The sequence below is a fragment of the Seriola dumerili genome, unplaced genomic scaffold (assembly GCF_002260705.1).
Source record: "Seriola dumerili isolate Sdu_G_001 unplaced genomic scaffold, Sdu_1.0 BDQW01000066.1, whole genome shotgun sequence".
In the NCBI taxonomy this organism is placed as follows: domain Eukaryota; kingdom Metazoa; phylum Chordata; class Actinopteri; order Carangiformes; family Carangidae; genus Seriola; species Seriola dumerili.
In genome coordinates, this window is record NW_019174321.1 from 4,493,777 (window position 1) to 4,514,721 (window position 20,945).

General features: G+C 39.2%; 2 protein-coding genes and 1 long non-coding RNA gene across 7 annotated transcripts in view; all 3 read left to right on the forward strand.

The window, feature by feature from the left end:
• Positions 1 to 1,811: 1,811 nt before the first annotated feature.
• LOC111219436 lies at positions 1,812 to 4,656 on the forward strand. The gene is made up of 3 exons (XR_002665017.1): positions 1,812 to 1,933; positions 4,351 to 4,483; positions 4,616 to 4,656. It is a non-coding gene; the product is annotated as an uncharacterized LOC111219436 (long non-coding RNA).
• Positions 4,657 to 4,702: 46 nt separating this feature from the next.
• Positions 4,703 to 12,604, forward strand: LOC111219435 (tubby-related protein 1-like). Its single transcript, XM_022742112.1, has 11 exons — positions 4,703 to 4,732; positions 4,938 to 5,069; positions 8,041 to 8,160; positions 8,392 to 8,532; positions 8,606 to 8,688; positions 8,840 to 9,004; positions 9,249 to 9,361; positions 9,476 to 9,584; positions 9,701 to 9,799; positions 10,406 to 10,577; positions 11,468 to 12,604. Exons 3-11 carry the CDS (start codon positions 8,115 to 8,117, stop codon positions 11,599 to 11,601), a joined length of 1,062 nt encoding a protein of 353 aa, XP_022597833.1. The 5' UTR covers positions 4,703 to 4,732; positions 4,938 to 5,069; positions 8,041 to 8,114; the 3' UTR covers positions 11,602 to 12,604.
• Positions 12,605 to 13,300: 696 nt separating this feature from the next.
• tead3 (TEA domain transcription factor 3) overlaps positions 13,301 to 20,945 on the forward strand; it is a 34,298-nt gene continuing 26,653 nt past the window's right edge. For 4 of the 5 annotated variants that reach the window (XM_022742135.1, XM_022742139.1, XM_022742138.1 and 1 more), the window contains exons 1-2: positions 14,637 to 14,743; positions 15,084 to 15,226. The gene's annotated coding sequence lies outside the window, so the exon portion shown is untranslated. Of the gene's footprint in view, positions 13,332 to 14,636; positions 14,744 to 15,083; positions 15,227 to 20,945 lie in introns of those variants that run through there. The other variant, XM_022742137.1, reaches the window with a different exon arrangement.

Sequence of the window (20,945 nt, forward strand, 5' to 3'; positions counted from 1 at the left end):
AGGAAATCACACGATGTTTTTAACACACCACATTGACACTGCAGTAGTTCTTCAATCTCTTTTGATTCAGGGAAGTTCACACGCCTTCAGCATCATTCTACTTCACACTCACTGTTGCACACTAGGTCAAAAACAGGCCAAAGATCTGTTCCTTTGGAGCCAATGGAGACTATATTAAAGGCATCTTACCTGTAGCTGTTAAAATTAAGAGAACCTTACCTGGGTTTTCCCAGCTTGTCTGCAAGTCAGACAAGAGATCTTCTGGTCATAAACCACTCTCTCTAATTTTTAGGCTCTTGTTAATATTTTTGTATTTCTATCCTTGTTAAGTTATACACATCTGAAATGAAACTACACATTTTAGTTTGACCTGAATCTGTTTTACTTTCCTGTAAAGCAAATTTACACCCAAGCCATATTTCTCTTTTTGTAGAAATCTCCACAACTTTTCTATGAAAACCCTAGAAATGCTCACAGATGGTGAGTGGCTAATTAGAGTAATCCCACTTGAAGGGTCAGGGCATCCTGATTGTGTGGTTGCCGATGGGGGGACCTGTTGCTTTGTTAAAAATCCTCTTAGAAGTCGGGTCATGTGACCCCTCTGTGGGCTGCCGGATATGTATGGAGACTTATGGGCATTCACAAGCTGGATGGAGTCAATCATAGTGCTGCCTGGCAAAACCACTGTCTGGTGAGAGGTTGTATTAGTGCATGTTTTATATGTTCTTAATTATATACCTTTATATACAACTTTAAATGTATAGTACAGCCTCCAGTCAGTGCACTCTCTCTCTTAAGGGTGTTCATTAAGACCAAAATCTGGATGTAACCATTTTCCACATCAGCTATGCCTCTCCACAATCACATGGTGAAAGAGGCCTGGACACAGGACAGGTATGTCAGCATTAACACGCAACAATTCACATATTTGCAAATGTATTTGTCATGCAAGCATTTTTTGTACATGTAAGGTATCCTCCTCGTGCCTTCCATTAACCCTACCTGAGGCCTTGTGGTTTTCTGAATGATTATTCCTGCTTTACCACACCCACTTTCCGATGGTACTAGCCAAGTGGTGCTAAACCAATAAGTAGCAAGGGAAAGCATTACTTGTTGCTGTCAGGCAGACCCACTTAGGCCCATTTCCCATACCCTGTGTGACCTGTAAATGTAGAAATGACACTGAGTCTCTGGCTACAGTCAAGACTGCTGGTTGCCAAAAAATGGGCGCTATGTTTAGATAGATAGATATGTAAGAGAAAGTGTTTCAGAATATTTACAGAAAAATAAAAATCTTAAGTATTAATTCTTTACAATTGCAATAAAGGAGTAACCACTATTATTATTGTAATATTGTTATATTTAAGCAATAACATGTACTTGTCATTATTATTTTTGCCTCAGGATTCAGGAGGATAAAGATTGTGCATCATCCCTGCAGCAGCAGGTTCAGGTAAATCTGAGTTTTAGGAAATATGAAGTCCCATTCCCTCAGTTGACACCAGAAATGAAAAGCAAAGATGTTATACTACAGCCACAGATGCTTCCGCCAGTCTGACCTATAAAGTGCAATAGGTGTTAAGGAAGGAAATAAGAACAAACATCTTGTAACAGCTGTGCTACAGCTGCCATAAGTATCCTGGACATAAAAACATTGAGTTTTAAGGTGTCTGGATAGTGAACACATGTGATAAACAAGTCCTCTCCCTCCTCCCGGGCCTTTGTTGGTTTCTCCCGTTGACGTGTTTCTACAGAGCAGATGGCTTTACACATAAATCCTATTAACAACTTTCTGCTGATGGAGACGCAGTGAGTACAGGGCTTTCTCACTCTTTCATTATCTCCGCTGAGAGGCCTGCTTTTTTATTTTCTAACCTTTTAAAAGAAGCAGCGGTAGAGCTGAAGTCAAGGCCACGCCATGTCTACAGAGAAGGTAAAAGGGTGGGGTTGTGGTTTTGTGGATGGTTTTTATTGACTTTCAAATGAGATTCTCAGTGTTCATTCAGCTGCATAGTAATGACATGCAATGATATTTTGAGAGTGAGACATGATGGCTACCAAAAAGGTACTTTAGTAAGAGTCAGTTAACACTTTTGCTGTTGCCATACAACAATATTTACAGTTTGACCATCTATGCAGAGTTTAGAATTGTGGTGCTGTGCATTCATGAGGCACACAAGTTTGTTTTTTTTCCTGTTGATGATGTAGAATACTTTGGTTATTTAAATTTAAATCAAAGACATTTGAAAGAATGATTACGTAGATAATAATCTCTGACCCACATGTGAGGTAACTGGTATAAATGCCAGCATAGGAAGCGTTCCATTAGAGTAAGACATGTTATCCAACTGAGTCAATATTCATACATAGTTTCAAAAGTGGAAATCTTCCCTTTAGGCAGCTACAGTAAGTGTTGCCTTCATATCTATTATTGACTTTCATGGTTGACGATATCCAAGTTATTGCTCATCTGCTGAGCAATGCATGTGCAAAAACACGCATGAAAGGATTGAAGGTCGGTAATCCAACCACCCAAACCACTTACAGTGCTACTGTGGTGACGTCTGCAACAGCACTGTTTACTGTTTCCTTCTTTAAGGTCTTTAACGTTCCTTTTTATTACTATTAACAATATGTATGAACAATCAATAATTTTCTTTAGCTTAATAGTCAATCAAATCTTACACCACAGAGGCAGAAACTAGGTTAAAAATCTTTGTTCTGTTTTATGGAAGGTGATTATTGGATCATAATGATTGATTAAAGGATGATTTGGTTCATTAAATCAAAATCCTGTCAGTGAATTGCTATAATGAACCAGTATATGTGTCAGCTCCTCCAGTGTTTACAAAACAATAACAAAGGTCACTGGCAGAGTTTCAGAAACATTATTTTAAAAATGTATGTTTAGAGTAATAACCCAAACCAAAATGCAGTGTGTCAGAAGCAAAACAAAAGGCTTTCTCTTATATTATATATTTTTTAATTGTTGTTGTTGTTGTAAGTATAATTCTACAAAAAGACTGGCCATTACCATAAGTTGAAATATTATTACAATTGAAAACCAATGAATTATAATGGCCGTCTCGACTTTTATACAACAGCTGATTATAGTATGACAAATGTCAACTCCTCTGCGTTGAGTTGTGGATTGTCTGTGGACACAAATAGACTTCCATCAATGCAGGATCTACATCTAATAGGATTAACTTTACTGTCTCCGCTGGCTGCAATCACACTGACCTCCTTCTCCGTGACTTGGGACAGTGACACGTTGTTCCTGTCACTTTGTTCCTCGCTTTATTTTCAGTTTACTCCTCACTCCGAAGAAAGACTTGATAAAAACACAACAGAGTTCCAGTTTGTTCATTATAACATTTATATATATATTTGACTAGTTTTTGTAGAAATTATAGTGTGCAAAAATCATCACATAGACGAATGCATTAGAGGATGGATATTATGTGGAGGGGCTAAAGTTTGAACCCCCTTTGGACTTTACCTTAAGCTTGTGTCTAGATGGCTCTGATGAAAGCCAGTGTTACAGGTGACGAAGAAGGAACTTTAAGTTGAAGAAGAAAATATGAACACAAGACGGTTTATTTTAAATACAGAACAACAGACAAGAGTTAAATGTAAACCAACTTTCAAATATGACAGTTTTATACTCCTGGCTCTCATTGTGTTTCCCACAGGAAGCTCAGCAGACTTGTTTGTTGTTTAGGTCTCATTTATGTTTCATTAAGTAATTGACTTGCAATCATATGTCTTCTAACGTGTGATGTAAAGTGTTTGTGACCTTTCTGCTCAGGAGGAGGCCTGAGCACGTTACATAAAACTGTTACAGAACTTTTTTTTTTTTTCTTGTTTTTTTTGTGTCACAAAACTATTATCAAAAATAGTAATAGATTATTCAGTTCTAGAAAAATTCAGGTTGACTTACATAATATCACTGTAATGACCTCATGCCCTGTTACTTCATTGACCTGCTGTAACTAAACATGAGATCTTAAGTGAGTTTATTTGTAGTGAATCCAAGCTGATATCAGTAGCTTAAAGTACAGCGTATGTGAGGATGTGAATGATTGAACATGAAATTAATAGATTCTATTTTTTAATGGAATCACATTATTAATAGTTGTAGAAGTAGTAAAAATATGATTCTTGTTAACCTTCTTTTTTCGCTTCTTACCCCACGTCCCTCACATCTGACTTTGTAATGGTGAGTTATTATTATTAAGATCTGTAAATGTTGCTCGTTTTAATTAGTCCTAGTTTTAATTTGTTTCCTTATTCCATAAGTCTCATTTTTAATCAGTTTTGTTTGTATCTTTTAAAGAAAATTCATAGAAGCCGAAAAAGAAAAAAGAGGAGGCCAATGGCACAGCAGAAGCCAAGCTTAATGGAACTGAAGCCAAGCCCAAAAAAACAAAGACCAAGAAAAGTGAAGATGTTTCAGAAGAGGAAAGCGCAGCAACACAGAGTGAGAAGCTTTGAAGGAAGAGGCTGTGATATTTTAAGCATTTCCTGCGAAGAACGCAGATGACAAACTGTGATATTTTGAGTATAATCCAACCACATTGCTTACATTGCTTTTTCCTTATCAACATTATAGATGGAAAGAAGGTGAAGAAAAAGAAACCGGAAAAAGATAAGGATGAAACAGAAAAGGAAAAAGGGAAAGAGAAAGAACCAAAAAAGAAAGCCAAAAGTGCTCCAAAAAAGAAGAAAGGTAAGTCATTAATGGCTTTTCTGTCAAAGGAAATATAGGAGAAGTTTTCACAGTGTTGCATTGAAACTGGACTCTAAAGATTTTCATTCAGTCCTAATACAAACAAATAACTCATACAAATAAACTCTAAATTTGAATATATTTCGGCAATCGTCCCTGAAAAGACCAGAATTAGTTTGAGAAAAATGCTTGCCATCTCTTTCAGGTTCAGGCACAGATGACGATGACGATGATGAAGATGATGAAGACACCGCCAAGAAGAAAACTAAGAAAAAGACAACAAAGGACAGCTCTCCATCTGCAAGTTCTGGCAAAGAGAAGAAAACTAAATCTAAAGGTATGGCAAGAAGCAGGGAAACGGTTTTCTGTAGGCATTAGCAGTGTGCTCAAAACAACAGTTATAAGACCAGACTAATGTTAAGAGGATTACATGATTTTATTGTGTAATGGTTAGTGAGTGGGAACACTGACTTGGCAGCAGAAGCAACAGAATAAAACAGTTGAGTGAGTAATTTCCCCTTAAGTGATTACTATGGAAAATGGAATTAAAACTGATGCAATCCTGACAATTTTCCTTTTAATTCTACTTACCGCTTATAAATAAAAATGGAAGTCATTGACACAGGACTGTTTACTCCTCTGTAGCTTTTTAGCTGTTTATTTTTCCAAACAGTAAAACAAATTCTCAGTTAGCATAACCCTAATTAGTATAACCCGAATTGGAAAACACTAGTTAGCCAACAAGCTTGCTAACGCATTCGCCATAGTAACAGAAAGATTGAATAATGACACAAGAAGCGTTTTTTGTTTTTTTTTGCAGCTTGAAAAGTGAAATGAAAGAGAGATATGAGGACATGTTTTTCAGGCGATGGTGTGTCCCCCTTTAGTGTCACTTGGAGTTGTTTTTAAAAGATGACTGGACGTCTTGTTTTTTAGCTTCCAATGTACTTTTTTGATGCTGTAAGAATGGCAGTGTTGGTCTGTCCGTGTGTTGTTCCAGACTGAAATATCTCAACAACCACTGACTCTGGTTGGTTCAGACATTCCTACCCCCCTCTAGATGATTCATTCTCACTTTGCTGATCCTGTAACTTTTCACCTTGTGTCATTCTCGGGTCGAAATTTTGAGTTCTGCAATACTCTGGTTTATAACCAAATAATTAGCAAATGTTAGCATGTTAACGCGCTAATATAAATTGGGGAACATGGTAAATATTATGCTTGATAAACATTGGCAGCATTGTCATTATGAGCATGTTTATTATGCTAGCACTAACATGGCTAAGTCTTGTTCTTGAGAACATACATTTAAATTCTCCAAAACAGTTTTACTAGTGTTAGTACTGCAGACCTTTCAGTTATTTTTCCAGTGTGTCCAAGCAATAACTTAATGTCACTAATTATTTCTCTGGGAATAACAATAAGATTCTTACACACTCACTCTCATGACTTCTACGGTGTGCAGAGTTAAAACTTTTGACGTTTGTAACTCATTGTTTCTTTGACTTGAACTAAAATCAAGTGAGTTTCAGTCCAGAGATATAGGCCTACACTTGCAATTGAGCTATTTATCTCTTCTATTGAATTACTGTATGATGTAGCCCAGAGTGTTGGTTGGTCAATTGTCTCCAGAACTCTTGCCTCTTAGCTGAACTTAACCTTCCTTCCACCCGTGATTCATCCTGATCAGCCATCAGTCTTTCCAGAAATACTTGCACTAGCTTGTGTTTGTGGCTCCCTCCTCCTTCTGTAAAGTAAGGGAAAGCCAGGTGCTCTGAGAGGTAACCATGGAAATAGATTAAATTATATCAGTAGCCAATTTGGGACGGGGCTATGGATTTCAAGTGTGTTTGGATTTGGATTATCCATTACTATTGTCAGCAGTGCAAAGTATTTTATATTGCAATGTTGTTCCAGAACCACTAATATGAAAAAGTTAACTCTTTAAAGCTAATCAATATTTTAATATTAAAAATGGATCACATGACCACTTTCACTTGTGCGTGAAAGGGGCCACTAATGCCACAGAAAATTATCTCTGCAGTTTCCATCAGCTCTACCGAGTGTTTTATTGTCTTTCAGCTCATTGTTTTGGTTCTCCAGCGCCTGTTAATTTTGTGGTTCCTGTCCAGCTCCAAATGGCAGAACATGTAGCAGCTAAAGAACCAAATATTTCCCGCAGGAGTTGCTGGAGACCAAAAACAGAGCTCAAAGGAGAGTGAGTCTGGATTTAGATCCATCAGGTGGACAGAAACATGACTATAAGTCAGTCATGACTGCTGGATATGGAAATAGGCAGCAGTCTGCTAACACGTTCAAAATATTAACTTAAAAGTCAATAATACTGTGCCCCCAAGTGGCCAACCCAGGTGGTCATTCGTCTTTTGCAGTCATTCTTATATATTGTTAAAAAAGTGTTTTAAACCTTTAGTCACACTATGTATTTACATGGCAAAAGATTTGATAAAGAAATGGCACACTCCATGACTAGTTTACATTCAACCTAACCAGTTAAAGCAATACTACCAGTGACTAGACCTATTTTGAGGAATTAGTACATGCTAAAGTGCTTATCTTAGCAGATATTTAACCATGTGTTTTCAATCCCCAGAGTTCATTAATGCCAAAACTATACAGGCAGCACAAACAGCTGTGAGCAGTAATCAGTCAGCGAGTAGAGATGTGAGAGAGCATGTTGGGACAGATTCAATATCATGGAACACATTTTAAGAGTGCGTGTTGACAGTAACGTGAGTGTAATCGAGGTTTTGAGGACACAAGACTTGTGCCACTGGATCTGAGTGAGGAATTTGGCATAAAAAGGTCAAGTGAAAGCAGAGAAAATATCTGAAAGTAATGTCAGTCTACTTTCCGACTGTGCTTCAGTAGCGTTTTTCCTAAAACACTTTAACTGTTAAAGATATGACCCAAACCTAACAGCCGGATATGGGCGAGTCCTGGTGAAGCCTAAAGCCCTCTCACAATCTCAAGTGCTCAGAATTTGACAAAACAGCTGGAAGATACAGTGAGAGCAGGTTTCAAACTGAGCACGCACAAAATCAAGATTGCATGCTAAAAATTTGTTCCGCTCTTTAGAATCTGTCACGGTCTCAAGTCTTTGCTTGCTGATTGATTACAGTTTATTTACAGTTGTTTGGCTCTCGCGCCACACTTTCTCTCCTGTAAGAAGGGGGATTTACATTATTTGCCTATTGAAAAAATAAAAATAAAAAAAGATGAAGATAATTCTCCAGTTTGGTGTCACATTGAAGAACGGATAACATTTTCCTTGTTTTCTCATTTGTTAGAAGACAAAGATTCTGATGGAAAAGAAAAAAAGTCCAAGTCAAAGGAGAAGGATAAGAAGAAGGAGCCCGCTTCAATGTTCCAGATAAATGGAGAAAAAGACTCGAAAAGCAAGAAGAAAGGTGATTACATTGCCATAAACTGTCACATCTCTAAACTTTATGGTTTGCCATTTTCTTAGTGCCTTTTACTGCCTGTGCAACCAAGCCTCTTGGCTGACTTTACAGTACAGCGTGTATCTTGATGCTGAAATGGTCATATGTAGACTTTATTTCGACCGCAGCTCAAGATCTTAGAGTTCATACAAATTTATGAGCTTTACTTGAAAGTCTTTACGTCTGTTCCTTGAGCAGCTGCCAAATCAGACAGCGACGACAGTGAAGAAGAGACAAAGTCGACCAAATCGAAGAAGAAATCCACCACTGGCTCTGCGTCCATGTTCCAAACAACAGGAGACAAAGACAAAGACAAAGACAAGAAGACGAAGAAGAAAGGTCAGTTTACAAGTAACTTATTCCTCTGTTTGAGTCACTGACAAGTAAATAACAAGTCTGTTGTGTGTTTCAGGAAAGGCAGAAGAGAGTGATGATTCCGACTCTGAAAAAGAGGAAAAATCTAAGAAGAAAAAGGGCAAAGGGAAGAAGAAAAAGGCACGTAAAAATCCCACAGTCCCACAGTCCCCCCCACAAAATACAACAATTTAGTCACTTCATGGCAAACATTTAATCTTGCTGCAAATGAGCCATGCAGCAAACATTAGTGCTTGTAATCAAAGTGTACCTTTTAATGCTTCTTGATCAGGAGAGATCTCCATCACCTGAGATTGAGTTTGACGACTTGGAGAAGTTTGTGATGGACCCGGCTCCACAGGGCATGACCATCAAATGCAGGGTGACACGAGACCAGAGAGGGATGGATAAGAGCCTCTACCCTCTGTATTACCTTCATCTAGACAATGAAAAAAAGGTCAGGGATTCATCTTTATTGGAGTTTGACAGCTTATCATTTTAAAAGTTATGTTAATGAGCCATTTTCATATATCAACAAGAAACCCCGACCCATTAAACAAGACACAACAGCACTCCTGTCGGCAGTTCAATTCATTTAAATATTTGTTTTAGTGCAGGTTTAGGGATTTGTGTACATAAGATCAGTCTCTTTCTTTTATTCTTAAGGGACTGTTTGTCCTCGTCTTTTTTTCCCTTTGTAGACATTCCTGTTGGCTGGGAGGAAAAGAAAGAAAAGTGCAACTTCAAATTACCTCATCTCCATTGATGCCACAGATTTATCAAGAGGTGGAGAGAATTTTGTTGGAAAGCTAAGGTACACTGAACTTAAAAACTCAATTCATTCATTCACACGCAGCACAGAAAGTATATGATGTGTAGTTTCAGCTCTGAGTTTTTAATTCATAAAGTCCTTTTATTCATTGCCCAGATCAAATTTAATGGGGACAAAGTTCACAGTATTTGACAACGCTCTGAATCCAGAACGAGCTCTTCCAGACATGTCTAACGCACGGCAGGAATTAGCAGGGATCATCTATGTAAGTCGGTTTACAGCTCACTGCTAATTATCTACTGTGCATTTCCTGAATACCGTTTCCTGAATATTAGAAGTGTAAGATGTGAACATTCAAATTTGACTCATTTCTGGCAACAGGAAACAAATGTCTTAGGAATGAAAGGACCCAGAAGGATGATGGTCATCATCCCAGGAATGAACAAGGACAACGAGCGAGTGCCACTCCGACCCAGAAATGTAGGATAACTGGGTTTTTTTCTGTTTTGTTTTCTCCTTGTTGTTTGTTTGTTTTATTTCACTTGGATTTTTTCTTGGATTGCCTTCAGTCGAAAAATAAATACTGCAAAATAAATGTGTTAAATAACAGAATAGACCAGGAGCAATACATATGTTCTTACATAACAAGGGTCAGTTTACTGTATCTAACAAGTATAAATATATATATATATATATATACATATGTCTTTAATAAATACACAAACAAACATACAGAACATGTTCTTCTTCTTCTCAGACATGCCTGTTTATCAAAAGTGATGAAAGAAAAAAGGAATAAAGTGAAATCGAAAGAAAAGAAGCTAAGAAAGTGTATTGGGATTATAACACAGGCACCTCCTACTGAGGATATTTTGACTTGTTGATTCATGTGTGTGAGACCATCAGATGACTCATTAGCGAAATGAAGCATCCCAGAACAATGTCAACAAATGAAACCCACACTGTCCGCAGCTTGATTTATGGAATGTTGTCTGTTTATCATGAGAGCGACACAAGGCTAATGTGTAAAATCATATTACTCTTTGTTGGTGTTCACTGACTTGCGTTTGGCCAATTCCTTCACAGGAATGTGACGGCTTGTTGATAAGACACCAGAATAGAAGGATGGAAAATCTGATCGAGCTTCACAACAAGACGCCAGTGTGGAACGAAGAAACAGCGTCTCATGTGCTCAACTTCAACGGCAGGGTCACCCAGGCCTCCATCAAGAACTTCCAGATAGTCCATAACAAAGACTGTGAGTATCTTCATGCGCCTTGTTATGTAAATGTGATGGTAATTTTACATGTTGGTCTTACTGTAAATGTAAAAGTTACGACAGCGGTCTTACTAGGTCAGATTTAGTAATTAACATTTCCACTTTGAAGGTGATACTGGTCTGAAGTTAAGGCTGTAAAATCGATGTAACAGCCACAGCAGCACAAGATAAGACATGCACAGAGAGTCTGTTTAAGATCACTTTAATAAATATCCCAAATAAGCCTTGTTTTCTTTGCTCAAATAGTATAAAATAAGTTAAGTAAACTATGAAACGCTGTGAATGAGTTCATTATGTTGTAAGGGAGATTCATCTTGTCGCATCAGTTTATAAAAATTATTTTCCCCCTTGTGGTGTGCCATGCCGATGTTATGACTTGTCATGCCACGGTTTGCTCGTGCAGTGTCAGACATTATGAAATAAGCAGCTGAATTCTCTATCTAATGCATTATGAAACTGATGAGAAAATTCATTAGGAGACTCACTAGAAAAGAGGAGGGGGGGGGGTGAGCGTCCGTCACGCCCATGATGTTCAGTATATTAGACGTCAAAGTTTTAAAATCCATCAGTGATGCAGCTGATGACAGAACAGAAAACTTAAACTTTCATAACAAATCACCATTTTCCAGCAGCGATATCAGCAGCTCTCGCAAAGCAGCTGCCGGATATCGCAGGAGCTCTTTCTGTAAATCTCCTGTCGTGTGTGAATGAAACCATTTTCATCTTGGATACAGTATGTCATCACTTTAACACATGATGAGGCCCACCATGTTATCTATCTATCTATCTATCTATCTATCTATCTATCTATCTATCTATCTATCTATCGTATCTATCTATCTATCTAAACAATTCCTTGCTTTTTCCAGTGGACTACATTGTGATGCAGTTTGGGCGGATAGCGGATGACATTTTCACACTGGACTTCAACTACCCGCTGTGTGCCGTGCAGGCCTTTGCCATTGCGCTCTCCAGCTTCGATGGCAAAATTGCCTGTGAATAACCGTTAGATCCCCACTAACCTACGCACACTGAAACCAGTATGCGACACACCCACACTTCCCACACGCATCAGACCAATCCATGTCTCTGGACTCGCCTTCAACACTTCCTGCGATAGGCAATTGATGGTTCCTTGAATGTGGCAATGCCTGGTGCTGCGCCTTCGCCTTTATGGCCGTGTGATTCCCTAAAGGAGTAAGAAACCAAAAATATTATCACCTGATCTTGCACAGCATGGCACTGGAGAGTCCTGCCTTGTGTCTCTGTAGTTTCAGTGGAAACGTGTGAATTTCTGTGAAGACTTGCACACATTCAAAGGACTCCAGTGAACGGAGAGTTACGGCTTTTTTTGAAGGGATGATGATACACCTCGATGATGAAGGTGTTTATATATTACTAACATCTTGATGTTAAGATGTTAAAATGTGTTATGTTTTGGCTTTGTTGTGCTGTATTGTATTGTATTGTTGTATTGGGCTGTATTTACAATGCCAATAGGTCACCAATGTCTTGTGTCAGATGTTACTTTGAAATGCAAACACACCAAAAAATTCAATCATAAAAATGTAATCATCATCTAGCTTCTTAACGGCAAAAAAGATTGTTTTAATTGAAGAGTTACACTTTGTGAAATATCAGCTATCTGTACAAGTTACACTGATAGCATTAAAAGAATTAAATTACATTTATTTGACCCTTATTAAATGTCATAACAGCGGTCTTGCACAACAGACTGTCCATATTTTATTGACTTTGAAACATCAATTCCAGGTATCAGGTATTAACGTCGAATATGTTGAGGTGTAACACTTTGGAATAGGAGTGTCTGTAGTTCTTGGTATCTAATGTTAACACGTAATGTTTTGATAGAATACTCGATCAAATTTAGTTCATGACTCTGGAGATTTTTCTGTCCATTTCTGATGATTCGGTTTGAGCTTCCATAGATTTTTATATTTATGTGTTTGTTTGTTTTTTGTTTGTTTGATTGATTTTTTTTTTGGTCCCAGTATTTTGTAAAATTAATTTATTTTTCTGAACACTGCCTTTGTTGCATTTCGAGGCTTATTGTGATAATGTTCAATAAAGCATGTGAATTAAATTTCCTTTAAATCTATAACTATTGTAGAAATGCAGCTATCTGTCAACCTTTCCTTAAATATTACAATATCACAATAGAAAGGAATGGATTTTGGCGTCCATGTGATGAAGACAGATACCACATAACCACTCAGCCCAGTTTGATTACAACCAGGGATGTTTTTTAAACTTCACCCTCCTCTCTCTCCCTCCCTCTCTCCCTCTGCATGTCCTCTTTGTATATCAGCTATCACTATAAAGACAAAAAGCCAAAAAAAATAACCCTCAAAAAATGAAATGCATGGATTTTGCAGACAGTCAGTATAAGCCATCCCCAACCCCTCTTTAAAGTCCCTCTCTGTGGGTTTGGTAATATGTTTTTGACATTATCATCTGCTATGAACAGGCAGATGGCAGATAATCAGAAAGGTTCCTACCAGTTGCACGTTTTGAGAGACACCCACGCTTTTCTTCAGCAGTTACCTCACATGTCGAGAGAAGCTTCGCTCAGGATGAAAAACCTGTTTGAGCCGAGGGCCTTCGGAGTAAGTGAGAGGTGTGTATTCTGCCTGAACCTGCTCAGGCAGTTGTCCAAACTCGCAGATTAAATGAAGCCTGAAGCTGGCAGCTCTTCTGGACAGATGCTGTAAGGTGAGCTCTTCTTCCCCCATTGTCTTTTTTCTGTTAACACGACTTCCAGCTAAACAACTGCCAAGATTACATGTTGTGTTGCTCATTTTCACACATTAGCTGTACATACAGTAGCTCTGCTTTTGTCTCTTAGTGGTGGATAAAGACATAAAATGTTGCAACTATGTTGTTGACCAACAGAAGGAGCTGTTGCTGAATGGAGATGTGTTCAGGGTATAAGTTTACTTTACAGACACGTACACATTTTCAATAGTGGAGCTTTTTTTTTTGTTTCAATAAATTACCCCTGGGAATGAAATTAGGTTAACTGTTTGGTATGTTTCTAAATTTTGGGTCTCCATTAGAATTTAAAATAAAGTTCTGTGGATTTGAACATAGTTTGGCTGCATAAACACTGCTGGCATCATCTCATGCAATCTAAAATTACGCACATATTGCATTATTCCAAATGGAGTACTGCCCTTGATAGCTTGTCAGGCATTGTACCAGCCAATGAGGAGTAAATATACCAAGGACCGAAGATCATCTGAGCCCAGTGCATAGACAGATATTTCCTACATTGCTTTGTCATATTTCTGCAAAGAAAAAAAAATTGCTGCAGTTAGAGAGAAAGAAGCTATCTTACATCAAGATGTTATCTTGTGTTTGTGTGTGTATATATATATATATATATATATATATATGGTAATCGCTGATTGAATGTCTGTTTGATGTTTTGTTTAGAGTTAGGGCAAGTCCCTAGGTAGAGGATTGAGGTGGGGGGGGGGGGGTAGCTTAGATATGGATGTTAATGTTAGACTTGCATCCCATTTATTTCATATGGATTATTTGGCCCATGCCATCTTATTGAACTGGTTTCTTTGAAGTGATAACAAGACACTGTATTTCTTTTTTTAAAAATATCTAAATTCTGTATTTAAGTATTTCTGCTATGCAATTTCAAAAAATGAAGAGAAGAGAATGGTGCTCTTGAAATACTTTTTTTAACCACATGAAAACTTGAGTGAAACTCTGGGAGTAAAATAAAAGAAGTATCATTTTAACACTGCTCTAAGTATTAGCTGTATCCTATTTTGTCCCCTCTTAAATATAATAGGGATATATTGGTGTATGTGTATTACCACAGACTGGTTTAGAGGGGGCGGAGCCTCCAGTGAAGTCACTGCCCCCCAAGCCTGTTGATTGACGCGCACCAGTGGCTCCTCCTTGAAAGTCTTTTTTTTTTTTCCTCCCCCTTCGTTTTCCAGTGTAGTGCGTTGATTTCATACCAAAGTCATACTTAACATTCCACTTATACTGTCAAACCTCTGAGAAATATTAGGGAAAACAACAAGGCGCCAAATTTTAACAAAGTTACTTAATTGACCGGCTGCTTTCATTGAACAGAAGAAGGTGACTGCCAAAATAAAAAGGTAAGTTCTGCACAAATGTTCCCTCTTTCTGTTTAGTGCCTTTTTCTGGGCAGTTTTTTCACGCCGCTTGTCTCGGTGAAGTTTTCAGATCATTGTCATTTTTTACATTTTTCCGTGGAGCTCCCTGCGTTGGGAGGGAAGAAAACATTTGCAGATTGATAGTCTATTGTGTTTGACTTTCCCAGTGTGCAGGGATATCTTTGACAGGCTCTATACAATCATATTTCCACCGGTAGCCCGCTCATTGACACACACAATTACAAAAAAAAAAAAGAAAAAAAAAGCTTCTCTTCTGACAGCAGAGAAGTGGGCCAATATGTTTGTTTTCTGTCTCGCTCAGTTCGTAGCCGGATCCAACACTTCCAGCCTTGTTCCTCCAGAGGAATCCGACAGTTATATACCTACAGGCTCCGAGAGACACAAACAGGAACGATTTGGAGGAATACACAACTTCAGTCTGGTTTGGATCTCGGCATCCCAAAGGTAAGACGAGTTCTTGATTTGTCAGCATAGATCTCCTGTTCGCCCACCAGCAGGCATCCAAACAAAAAGCAGATTGCTTATTTAAAAACAAGAAAGTAAAATTCCCAAGAAAAAAAAACAAAAAAAAAACGTGTGAAGTAATCTGTTCACACGGAGACTGATGGTAACAGGCACTTTCTCTGTAGTTTTGTGTCTGGCAACCATGAGATTAAAATGAGTAAATGGTCAACTACCATTATTTTGTTTTCTTTTTTGGGGTCAAACTTTTGACCCATACAAAAAATATCCTAATTTTAACTGTATTTGCATCGTAGTTTTAGATTTATAAGTTTTTTCCAAAGCAAACTTTAAAACAGACTTTATTTATACAGACATGTACGACAATATATAGTGAAAAAAGCTACCAGCACATTGCAAATAGTTGAGAAACATAAAATAAAGCCAGAGTGCAGGCTTCACAGGATTTGACCGACCTGTGTGTGAACTGCACTTGTGCTCACTAAAAAAAAATATGTCTGTTTGATCACAGCTGTTAGCCCCTTAGGTTTGATTTAGAAATACCAGCCCCTCTGTTGTCGTTTATTTGTTTATTAGCTGATCAAAAAAAAAAAAAAAAAACCCCAAAATGGAAACAAGAGAGTATTTGAAACCTTCCTACTTTGGTCAATGTGGATGAGGTTCTGATCTCATATGAAATACGTGACAGACTCAAGGCTGCCAGAAAAACAATATCTATATAAAAAGAACTTTCTGGAAACCACGGCACAAGGGAACAGTGACATCATGATAAATAATGACCACATTTTTTCTAACTTGGCATTTCACTACTAAATAATAACTTGTCATCATTCAAATTTAAAATAATATTCATGATTTGATTGGCTATTTACTGTATCTATCTTAAAAGATAGAAATGTTCTTTCTTTCTTTCTTTCTTTCTTTCTTTCTTTCTTTCTTTCTTTCTTTCTTTCTTTCTTTCTGTGTGCCAACAAACAGGGCATGTGATGATACTCTGCAAAGTCCCACTAAGTACATAATTCATAGGTGAGGATTTGAGATGCATGGATATGTATGAGAGCTAATAGTGTAACAGTGTGAGTGCCACCTCAGGTCTACACCTGCTCTCGGTCTGTGTTGTCAGTTCAGGCTCCGATGAACCTTGTTGTAATTTATCGATTTTATTTTTCTGGACAGAGGCTGAATCTTTTAGCTGATTAGAGAATTGAAGGACGACATGTTATCACCTCCTTCATCCCTAATGTGTACAGTCGTATGAGCTGTCGAGTTAAATCACTGCCCGTCAACAGGTTTGACTAAACTGCAGAATGCAGTCGGTCAGGTTAGTGACAGTGAGCAGAATAACCTGTTAACTCTGCTCTCTGTTAGTCACTCTCTGTTTTTCCCGCAGCAACATTCTTTCCTCCACATGTATTTTACATATTTTGAAAATATTTTCTCCAAGATTGTCAGGAAACAAAGCGCTTCAGCAGGGGAAGAGTTTTTACTGCTCTGTCTTTAATCCACGCGGCTGTAAATTTAAATACGACAGGCTTTTGGTGAGCTCTTCGAAGCCTTTTCATGCAGCTCTGATAAAGTGGATGATCACATATCTTATGGCAGTTAGTCTTAATAGCTGATGGTTGAGAGGTAAAAATCTACAGTGTGAGCGCTTCTTACTTTATATTAACATGTGGAAATGATGTTCTGTAAAGAAACGATCAACCAGTACAACCAAACAATGTGTCCTTGGTAAATGAGACCAACCACGCCAAGATGCCTAATAATAGATTTCAATGCTGATGGGTAAATCTGGAAAGGATTAAGTATTCTGCTGCTCCGACAGATTCCCTCTTCATTGTTTTTATGCAGCATGAATGCATCAGGCCTCCCAATGTACAATGTGGTCTTTTTTTTTTTTCTTTTTTTTTTTCCTTGAACGTACTTTATGTTTCTCAGCCGTTGTGGATTTAACGTGAACGCTCTGAACTCGTGCAAGGGGAAAGTTTTACAACTTCACCCATGTCATGGAGGTCAATTAGATTACTCTGGGTATATCCCCTTAAAGTGGCTGTTTTCTCTCTTTTTAGTCCCCAGCTGTGTTCTTTCAGGTTTATCAGAGGGAAGACTTAATGAGCATGTGCTTGCTTCATGAGGGTAAAAGAAAAAAAAAATCTGTAATCCTCTGATGTTTTGAAACATACGTTTGATCAGAAAGTGTAGAGAAACTGTAGGTATTTCCGATAACGTGTGGTGTTGTGCTGATTCCAGAGCGGAGGTGCATCCTCTCCTTGCGCCGCAGAGTGTTTACTTTGGATGCGGAGTCTGTTGACCGTTTGTCACCAGCAGCTTCACCCGTTTGTGTTAAACCCACAGAAGAATGGCTAATGAGCTTTTGCCCATTTGTGCAGAGCTCGGTTGGTTTTTAGCACCATCCCCAGAAGTGCTCGTCCAAATGGTGGACACTTACCCCTCTGTCAACCCAGATCTGAACAAATACCACTTATGTCTGCATGGTGAGCACACAGAAGGCCTCAGAGAAAAGCCCACAGCTCTCAGCAGTGGGGCATTAATGACAATCTGGAATACAATATGCAGTTCGACCCTCACTAGCAGTGGATGGCTTAAAGAGTGCACTTGTGTTGATGAAGAGTGTAGTGTGCTTTCAGCTATTTATTACGGTGACACAACCAGTGAAGAAAAAGGCAACATTTCAAAAGCTGCATGCTCTCTCACCGAGTGGAAGTAACACACCGGTTACTTCATTCTTAAAGTCCCCAGTAACACAATTTATCAACATTGTATTCACGGTAATGCACTGCACATGTTTACATATCCTCCAAACCATGAGGTTTTCACAGATAAGCTTTCTGGCCTCCTGTTCGGACCACTCAGGGGAGGAGCCGGGGAGTGGCCTAGAACAGTGTAGTCTTTGTGTCAGTTGTCCCCAAGTTGCTAAACGTCTTAGTTGTTCTTTCTCTGGCGACCAACTGTTACGAGTGATGTTCCACATAAATGTACTCTAAAGAAACTTCTGTGCGGCCACAGTGTGTGTGCGCCAGTGTCCGTGGCACCTTCAGCCTCCACTGTAGATAACAGGAGGCTCGCTTTTGCACTGGGTCCCGTCTGGGGTTTTCAGAGACGGGTGTGTGTGGCCTGTGTGTCGCATTGGAGCTCCAGTGACCCAAGGGCACTCATGTGAAACCCCTTTAATCCCTGTGCTCAGAGTGTTTTGGGTTGGGGGGGGGGGTGATCTCCTTCTTCAGCACAGAGCTATTCGTTGTGGATGTCGGTAATACAAAACAACACAGGTGTCTGAGTGATTCTGAGGCATGATCAGTCCTTTATGAGTATATGTACATACATTTAGTATTTTTCATGTCTAATCATAGTCTGTCCTTGTGAGAACCGTCTCTATATGACCCCGATCAAAGCCATGGCTGCTTTTAATGCCTTGTTCCACAATTTCTACGGTTAGATGAGTTATTGGCTGGTGCGTTCTGCTGCAAAGTTATGCATGTCTTAAAGGTTTCACAGATTATGGCTTCAAACCGCTCCCCTCACCACAAAATGACCAATTCAGGCTAGAATGGCTTCACTGCTACGTTCCCTGGAAAATTTCCGATTAAAATGCTGATTCAGGCCGTTAAAAAAAAAAAAAAAAAAAAAAAAAAAAAATGTACTCTGGCGCAGTCGCCCCGCTTTGTGTCAGTCTTTCCCTCTTCGGCTGGATTAAGGCTTAATTCTCTGAAAGTGTGACAATTGAAGGTAGACCACATAGCCAGCAGCATCCAGTGTTAAAATAGAACAATGAATGAATGAATCAGGCCTTATGTTCTAGCTCCGGCTCGACGTGTGATACTTATTTATCCGCCTGAGTCTCACAGTGACTCATTTAGGAAACTAGTAACCTCTTCTTACCTCAGAGTGAGCGAGCCTGTTTCCACACTGTGTGATTTGTTTACAAGACAACAACAAATAGGAGTCAGTTGTGGCGGTTTTTATGGTGTAAATGTTTTTTCAAAAAATGTATGTCAAACTGTTCCAGCTCAGATCGTTTTCACACAGACAATGTGGCTGTTCATTCTTGCGTGCAGGACGCTGGCTCTGAGCGTTATTATTTTTCTTGGGCAGCTGGTATCAAACTGCAAATGTTTGACTTGACAAGGGGTGCATGTGGCATGCGTGTTCATGTGTGTGTGCGTGTGTGTGTGTGTGTGTTTGTCTCAGCTTTTCCCTCTGCCTCTCTTTCTGCCTCTTGCCGTGTGAGCTGTTGGCTGTCCAGCCCTCCTCTCACTCTCAGCTCTGATTGTTTCCTGAGCGCCGTGCCAGATAGGAAGTAGGAGGAAGTTATTGGAGGAGCTGGAGAGAATTTATTAGGGCCAAACACAGACACAGGAGGGAGAAGGGAGGGTGGTGACTCTGATTTTTTTTTTTTTGAAATGGGGCTCATGCCTTTCATGAGTCTGAGGAAGGCAGCAGTGTCACCAGCCAGCTCATCACCTTCAATTTATCCCTTAAATAAAGGAGCAGTAACACTGTTACACATGTGCGTTTGCTGTAAATGCATGTGTGTGTGTTTCAGTGTGTCAGGAGGAATAAGGCAGCGTTTCCCATTCTTGTCAGAGAGCAGCTTTCCTGGCCTGGAACCTAAAATGTTTTCTTTATCTGTAATCTGACCTTAGAGAGCAGCTGCTCCTTCTGCCGCCAAGTCCTGTTGTTTCCTCAAGTGTTAGTGTGTGTGTGTGTGTGTGTGTGTGTGTGTGTGTGTGTGTGTGTGTTGAGGGGGTCTCAATGTGACAGCGAGCGCTCCCTCTACATCTGTGAGCACCCTTCAATCTTAACAAGACTTGTGGTTTTAATGTGGAGGAGTTTTAGGCTGCAGATTTGTTACTGTGTATAAACGTTAAGTCCGGTGGAGGTGTGTTTAACTCTCAGCTGAGCGGGGGGTGGGGTGGGGGTGGGGGTGGGGGTGGGGTGGGGGGGCTTTGAGCTCCCAGCAGGACTCAGTTCTTTGCCAACAAGTGTCCCAACTCTAGCAGCAACCTTAAAAAAAAAAAAAAAAAAGGCTGCAATTTTAAAGATGGGGATAAATGTTGTAGTGTATTGGTTAGCAAACAGATGGAGGTGTATACATTCTGACAGTGGGCGTTGATGAGACATGCAAACACAACAGGCTTGATGGATCAACAGTGGGGGAGACGGATTTGATGGAAATCTGTTAACAATCTGCTTTGGGACATGAGTCAATAGAATTGAGTCATGATGGGGTTGTACAGAGTTGTGGATAGAAGAGGGAAGCTGATTTACACGAAGGGCTTGTGTGTGGTTTGACCAAAATGTAACATTTACCTCAATAACAAGAAATAATACAGAGAAATGTCTGAAATAAAATCAACATAGAAGCGAAGCGGAGTTTCTGGCACAACTTCACTTACTTCCAAGGTGCATGGAGAAAGAAAAATAGTCTGAAGAGGTCAAAACTCCAGCAGCACTCGCAGTATACAGATGAACTTTATTATTAGAGCGGCGTGTTTCGGCTTGTGGGTGACCCCCGATGAAGGCCACAAGCCGAAACGCGCCGGTCTAATAATAAAGTTCTTCTGTTTACGGCAAGCGTTGTTGGAGTTTTGACCTCTAAAGTAAAATCAATATCAGAAATGTTGTTTTAATCATACCTATCTTTATCTTAAAGCTGCTATAATCAGTATTTTTTCATATA

Coding starts and splice junctions, on each gene's coding strand:
- LOC111219435 (XM_022742112.1), top strand. CDS start 8,115: ATGTTCCAGATAAATGGAGAAAAAGACTCGAAAAGCAAGAAGAAAG. Junction 8,533..8,605: donor CAAGAAGACGAAGAAGAAAG/GTCAGTTTACAA, acceptor TGTGTGTTTCAG/GAAAGGCAGAAGAGAGTGAT. Junction 9,585..9,700: donor AATTAGCAGGGATCATCTAT/GTAAGTCGGTTT, acceptor TTCTGGCAACAG/GAAACAAATGTCTTAGGAAT.